Source organism: Neophocaena asiaeorientalis, unplaced genomic scaffold, assembly GCF_003031525.2.
Source record: "Neophocaena asiaeorientalis asiaeorientalis breed wild unplaced genomic scaffold, Neophocaena_asiaeorientalis_V1.1 scaffold152, whole genome shotgun sequence".
In the NCBI taxonomy this organism is placed as follows: domain Eukaryota; kingdom Metazoa; phylum Chordata; class Mammalia; order Artiodactyla; family Phocoenidae; genus Neophocaena; species Neophocaena asiaeorientalis.
In genome coordinates this window covers 341214-348236 of record NW_020185338.1, presented here as the reverse complement: position 1 = coordinate 348236, position 7023 = coordinate 341214, and the positions used below count along the sequence as shown (strand labels likewise).

Sequence of the window (7023 nt, the reverse complement as noted above, 5' to 3'; positions counted from 1 at the left end):
CGGTGGGAGGGGGCCGGCGGACCTTGCCCCAGACCATCCCTACTGCCCGCCGGCTAACAAGCCTGACGCCGACTGGCTGCTCTGGCCAGCCAGCCCAGCCCCCAGGGGCGTTCACGTGGGAAGCAAAGACACCGGCTCTCGCCTGCCAGCGTGTGCCCAGCCCAGTGGCGGTTGGGGGGTAGGAGTGGAAGTTAAGGGGTGGAGACTACAAAAGTATCAGCAGGCCTCGGTGGGCAAACATGGTAGGGAGATGGGACATTTATCCACTCTTCCTTAGCACCTGTGATGTCCCAGCAGGCTGTTAGGGCTGGAGATGTGAACAGTAAGTCGTCCCAGTGAGAAGCCCACGAGGGCCCATTCCCACCTGTGCTTCCCACCCATTCCCATTCCTGCCCCTCATTCCCTATGGTCTGGGTCAGATGCCCTCCTCTGTGCTTCCTGCTGCTCCTTCGCCCTTTACAGCACATGTACACTGTATTGTAACCATCTGTGTATGAAGCTATCACCCTGAGAGAGCAGGGCCCATTGCTCACGTGTCTTAGGGGTCCCAAGCCCAGGGCCTGGGACAGAGTGAGACTGGGGTGCATGCAGAATGGCCAGAGTTAGGACAGTGAGCCAGGCTGCAACCCAGAGCTGTAAACAGCTCTACAGACTCACTTACCTGGCACCCAGAGCTCGCTGGACCTGAACCCCACGCCCGGCTTTCCAGATGGCCTTTCTGTAACCAGCAGAGCCCAGGCCTGGGAGGCAAGAGGCTCAAGGTATGGACCCAGCTCTGTACTAGCTTGTTGTGTGACCCCGAGCAGTGTCTGCCGTCTCTGGGACTCAGTTTTCCTATCAGCTCAGGGAGACTCTGGACTCTTTGAGATCTGCCTCCCCAGTACCTGTTCTAGGCGGCCAAGCTGATGTCCCCTCTCCTCTAATCAATGGTGTCTTGATAATGTTTAGTAACTGGTTCTCTGGGGAGGGAAAAAAAACCCCTCTGATTTCAGCTTCTGTCGATTTCCATGGTATAAATGCTCCCACCATGGCTGATTTCAAGCTACTAACTTGGCATCACTGAACTTGGAGTTGGGAAGCGGGTATGAGCCAGCATGAGTTGGCAAGTACCAGCTCCAGCACACCACCACTCCCCACCGCCTCCTGGGACAGCTGTTCCTCCGCCAGCTCTTGGAATATGGACACTCTTGGTCCAAGCCTGACCCAGGCATTCCTTACTTCTTGCTTCCACCCTGTGGATTCCCAGTGCTGAGCCAGGCAGAGCATCAGTGCCTCCCGCTTAGGGAGGCGAAGCTCAGGAAAAGGCTTGGGATGAGGAGTCTTCTCAGCACTCTTTCTGGGGTATGGGGAGGTCACCACCCTCTTCCTCCTCCCCCGGTGCCTCCTCTGCACCCCATGCCCTAAATCCCTCCCCTGGGAGTGAAAGCCCGGAGCTTGACCGTCATCAGGTGTAAAGGGCCCTTGGGAGGCCTAACGGGGGGACAAGGAGAGCACAGGCAGCCACTGAGACCCAAGGAAGTGGGTGGGCTTTCCTCTCCCGGAAGAAAGACTCTTGACACCAGAGCCTGCCCTTCACATGCATTCACTACTCTGCAGCCATAATTACCACCATTCTGAAGCGGTCATCGCCCTCATGGTCCGCCTCCCCCTCATCAGGAGACGGCTGTGCTGCCACCATCCTTCCACGAGGGGGCAGCCCTGCACACACCACTTCCTACCCGTCCCCTGGGTCCTCGGGGGAAGGGGGACTCTTCCAGGCTCTGAGCTAGTTTTATGTGCTTCCTCACAGCCACGTAGTAAGGACTGGTTTTATCCCCAGTTGACAGTTGAGGAAATGGAGACTCAGAGAGGTGTAGGTCACACAGTGGGAGCAGATTCAAAGCCAGGCAGGGACTCCTTCCACCATCTGTGGTGGAGGAAGGTGTGAGTGCGATGTTCTGTGCGAATGCTCCCATCCCCAGCCTCGCAGGCATCGCTTCACCCTTGCCCACGTAGCTTATGAGGTGCAACTCCTCCACCTGTCCTAAAGCCCCCATCCTTCAGGCCCAGCTCCCCAATCCCTTTCCCCTAAGTCTTCTCCCCTGCCCTTCCCTGCCTGCCTGCTCCCCCTCAGAACACCACGCTTCTCACCCCCAGGCTCTTCCAGCCCTAAGGCCTGAACTGTTCTACCTGCCTTAGCTGCCCCAGCTGAGCCATGGATGCTGGGGGTGGGTCTGAACCTCTGGTTTTATTTATGCTGCCCTGCGTGCCCAGCCTAGCGCCTGGGAGGAAGAGGGGCTCAGGGAGGAAGAGATGAGAAAGTGAGTGACAGATGAATAAATGATGGCGAGCCCGTGGACTGGCCACCAGGGGGCGGGCGCTCTCACTCATTGCCGAGACTGCAAGCCAACCGACTGACCTGGAATGGTTGGCCCCATCGAGAGCTGAGGCTCAGAGAGGGAAGGCCCTTGCCTGAGATCACACAGCAGGGTCAGCTGCAGGTGCCCCGACTGCCAGCCTCACGACCCCTCCTGCCATCCATCCGCTCTCTACAGAGAGGACCCCTGGGGTACAGAGAGGACAAAGGAGTTGTTCAAGACCACGCAGCTCCTCACTCCTGTCCAAGCTCCCAGCATCGGGACGGGGGGTGAGACCCGACGCCGGTGACCCACGCCCCCTGCATCTCGCCCCGTAGGACTTCATCTGCGTGTCGTACCTGGAGCCCGAGCAGCAATCACGGACGCTGGCGTCGCGGGCGGACACGTTGGCCGAGGTGCTGTGCGCTCAGTGCGCAGAGAAGTTCGAGGTGGTGCAGCCCCAGGACCACCGGCTCTTCGTGCTGGTGGACGGGCGCTGCTTCCAGCTGGCCGACGAGGCGCTGCCGCACCGCATCAAGGGCTACCTGCTGCGGAGCGAGCCCAAGCGCGACTTCCACTTCGTGTACCGGCCCCTGGACGGCGGCGGGGGCAGCGGGGGCCCGCCCTGCCTCGTGGTGCGGGAGCCCAACTTCCTGTGAGGCCGGGGCTGCAGCGCCTCCAAAGGCAGTGTTCACCCAGGTGGAGAAGCCGTCAGAAGACCCGGCCCGCGCCCTCTCCCCACACACTCACACTCAGCCACACCCACACACGCACGCACACACTCTCCCAACAGGAATGCCCACACATCACACGTGCTCACAACCCACTGAGCGCGCGTAGACCAGCGTGGCACTTAAGCAATGTGATCGGTGGCCCAGCTTGCTTCCTGAAGGAGAGTCATAGCCCCCTAGAGGCCACGTTATTCATTAGGCAGAAAGGGAAACGGCTCAGAGGGAGAAGGGGCTCTCCAGCCCCCTGAAGCAGAGTCCAAGCCCGGCCCCCGTTCACACACAGCCCCTCAGGCCAGTCCCTCTGCCCCTGCCCCCCATGCCCGCCCGATCCTCAGTCTTTCCAGGGGAGGGCTTCCCGTTTCCCCAGGACTGTCCTCAGGAGGAGTGGCCCGGCCCCAGCTGCTCCCACACCCCTCTTCCCACAGGATGGAGCTGGGATGCTCTGGACCCTCCCAGCACCTCAGGAGCATCTCAGGGTGTGTGAGGAGACAGCCCTCCCCCGATCCCTGCATAAGAGCCTGCACTTGGCTCTCAGCACCCACAGCCCCGCCGCAGCTCCCAAGCCCCTCCAGGAGCAGCCAGACGTGCACTGGGACCTCCAAGTGAAGCCAGCTCCGTGGCTACGTGGGTGAGCGCAGCCTCGGCCACGGGGGACATTGACAGGGCCGTTGCCTTGGGGCGCACCCCAGGGCTGTGGCACCTGTGGCAAGAGGCACCGTGTGGGGAGTGTTTAATAAAAGCCCTTTTGAAAAGGCGTCTCCTTTTCCCGGGCTAGAGCTCTGCTCAGCCAGCCAGGCCCCCCCGTTAACAGCCTAATCCCCTTCCCAGGTGGAGTACAGAAGACCACCTCCTTTCCACCGAGGGCCCTATGTTTTGACAGAATCTGCGGCGTACTCTCAGCCCTCCGGGCCCTGGCCCCTGTCTGCCCCTCAGCCTGGTCATCTCCTGTCTCCTCCCACCCACGGTTCCCATCATTCCTGCCTCTGCCGCCTAGCCCAGGAATACCGTTCCATATAGTCTTTGCATGGTCAAACTCTCTTTATCCTTCAAAGCCCGTCTCCTCCCCCTGGAGGAAGTCAGCCTTCTCTGACTTCCTAGGCTGGCCAGATAGTCCCTGTGTATGGCCCCCAGCCCCCTCGGATCATCTCTCTCACAAGAGATAGCTCATCAAATTGCATTTGTCTGTTGATATTTCTGCTTTCTCCACCAAATTTGGACCCTTCATGTCTGTGTCCTCAGCACTGATTAAAATGTGTGTTTGCTGAGTGCCTGTTAAATGTCAGCACTCTCCTAGGCCCTGGGAAACAGCAGAGAACAGAACAGACCAAGCTCACATGGAGCCCCAGTGTGAACAGCAGTGAGCGGTGCGCCCAGGGCAGGTGGGCTGGACTCGCCCGGATTATACCCCTGGGCAGCAACCAGCTCGTTCACCAGTCAGCAAACATCTGTCGAACTCTGGCTCCAGGCCAGCCCTGTGTGAGATGCAGGGATTGCTCCAGGATGCAGTCGGCCAGCCCTGGAGGACTTTCCAGGCCGGGGCTCGGTATAACAGACATGACAAAACGCAAACAGCTTCTGATCTGAGGCTACCCTCAGATCAGAAGCTGAGGGTAGCCGGCTCTGATCCCAGGTTGCCCTTTCCTTCCCCAGCCCCCTACCCACCACCCAGTGCAGACACTGTTGCCTTCCTGAGCTTCCAATGCTCCCTGCAGCCCTGAGCTGAGCTGGCCATACAGCCTCGTGCCCCCAGCTGTACGGCAAAGTGCCCACCACCTCCCACTAGACCTGAGGCTGGTGGGGAACGTCAGAGGCGGGTCCATTTACCCAAGCACCCTCTTGGCCAAGTGGGGCCCAAACTTGGGGTGGGGTTGGAGTTCAGAGGGTGGATCGGACACCAGCCCAGCCCTGGGAGTCTTCTGTCCAGCCAGTGAGCTGGACCGGGGACCACTGTAAGAACGCGTGTGTGTGTGTGTGTGTGTGTGTGTGTGTGTGTGTGTGTGTGCGTGCATGTACGTGCACAAGCATATGTGCCGGGCCCACCGTCCTGGGGCCTCTCCCATCAGGAGAGGCCGGAGAGCAGGAGGGGTGGGGGTATCTGGACCCCTGTCTTCTGGATGCCTTCTCCCCCCGGGGAGGTGCGGGGGCCTGATTCAGGGCGCAGAAACACCCTCGCATGTACTGAGCCCTCACAGGGGTGCCTGGCACTGGTTAGTGGCTGCTCTGTGATTTTATTTAATCCACACACCAGCCCCTCGTGGGAGGTATTTATGGATGAGGACGCAGAGGCTCAAAGGAAGGGGGAGAATGAGTTAGTCTACTTGGGCGGCCTTAGCAAAATACCACTGATGGGGCAGCTTCGACAACAGACGTTTATTTTCTCACAGTTCCGGAGGCTGGAAGTCGCAGATCAGGGCTGGTTTCTCCTTGGCTTGCAGACGGCTGCCTTCCCACTCTGTCCTCACACAGCCTTTTCTCTGGGCCTGAGCAGCCCTGATCTCCTTCTCTTCTGAGAACACAGGTCCTATTGGATTAGGGCGCAGCCATATGACCTCATGCTACCTTAATTAACCCTTTAAGGCCCCGTCTCCAAACACAGTCACATTCTGAGATGCTAGAGGTTAGGGCTTCAACACATGAACTTGGAGGGCTCACAACTGGGCCCATAACAAGGGGTGACTTGCCCAAGGTCACACAGCTGGTTAGAGGCCAAAGTGAGGTTTGAACTCGGGGCTAACCTACCCCCAAATTCAGGGCTCTCTTTTCTACCTGGTGCAGCATCCCAAGTGACCTGTTGGTAGAAAACCAAAGTCAGATGAGCCTCGCCTGCCAGGCCCGCTCTGGCTGAACTTGCCTGAGGCCATGGTGAGCATCGTAGGGCTGACCTGATCCAGAGGCCCAAGATGCAAGTGAAGCGGCCTGGTTTCTCCACAGGCCCTGAACAGGGGGTCATTGTGTCCAAGGGTGACGGGGCCACAGGCTGGGACGTAGGACAGGGGCTCGGCTGTGTGTCCTCCCAGCGTTTGTCCCCTCTTCCCTTGGCCGGCTGGCTCCCTCCTTCCCTCCACTTTTACTGGCCCCCTCCAGTCCCTGAGGCTGAGACTGGAGCCAGCGGTGCTGGGAGAAGCTACGAGGGCTTCTGCAGAGACCAGGGCATGCCCAGGCCCCGCGGCTCTTCCGTTCCCAGGGCCTACCAGCGACAGCTGGGTGCAAAGCCCTGCCCATCGTGAGAAGTGCAAACTGCCCCTGCAGACCCTTGGCCCACGATGGCCTCACAACACCTTAATGTGTTGAATCTAGGTCTCCCTAGTATGAGCAAGTTTCTGCTGGGGGACAAGGGACGGGTCTGCAAGGGAGATGGGCAGAGAAGAGCAGAGGCCCTGAGTGGGAGGAGGGACAGAGGGAGGAGGGGAGGGTCCTCTGGGTGCAGTGGAGACGCCTCCCTCCCCCAGCCACAGACCAGCCTGTCATCCCCACTTCGCGGCTGAGGCTGATTCTGGAAGGCATGGCACCCGTCTGCACATGCGGTCGCAGATGCGGTCGCTGTGTGTGCGCTCAGCCGGCCGGAATCCAGGAACTGGCCACCTCCTGCTCTGCAGGGTCATCTGGGGCGGGGAAGCGGGGGAGCAGCTGGGGCAGGAAGGTCATGTGGGGCAGGGCTTCGGGAGAAAAGCGCTGATTCACAGTGGCTGCGGCTCTTCCTCTTCCCTAGCTGTCAGCTGTTTGCTGGAAGACAGCGGTTTCCCAGGAATGCCCTCCAGGAAACCTCTTTGCTGCTGACGCAGCCCTCGACCAAAAGGGAACTCTGAAATCTGGCTTCAGAGTCGGAGAAACTGCTCAGCTGGCAGGTGGGAAGAACCTCCACTCGTAGTCAGGAGACCTGGGCTCCAGGCCAGCTGCGAGCCCTCGGCAAGATGCTCAACGTCTTTGTGCCTCAGTGTCCCCCTTCTTAAGAATGC

The 7023-nt window shown here is 59.7% G+C and overlaps 1 protein-coding gene across 1 annotated transcript in view; it reads left to right on the top strand.

Annotated features, from left to right (window-relative positions):
* RIN3 (Ras and Rab interactor 3) overlaps window positions 1-3819 on the top strand; it is a 24884-nt gene extending 21065 nt beyond the window's left edge. The window contains exons 5-6 of the mRNA XM_024736349.1: window positions 2675-3035; window positions 3493-3819. Of these exons, the coding sequence (XP_024592117.1) occupies window positions 2675-2995 (321 nt within the window). The 3' untranslated portion in view covers window positions 2996-3035; window positions 3493-3819. The remainder of the gene's footprint in view (window positions 1-2674; window positions 3036-3492) is intronic.
* The last annotated feature ends 3204 nt before the right edge of the window (window positions 3820-7023 follow it).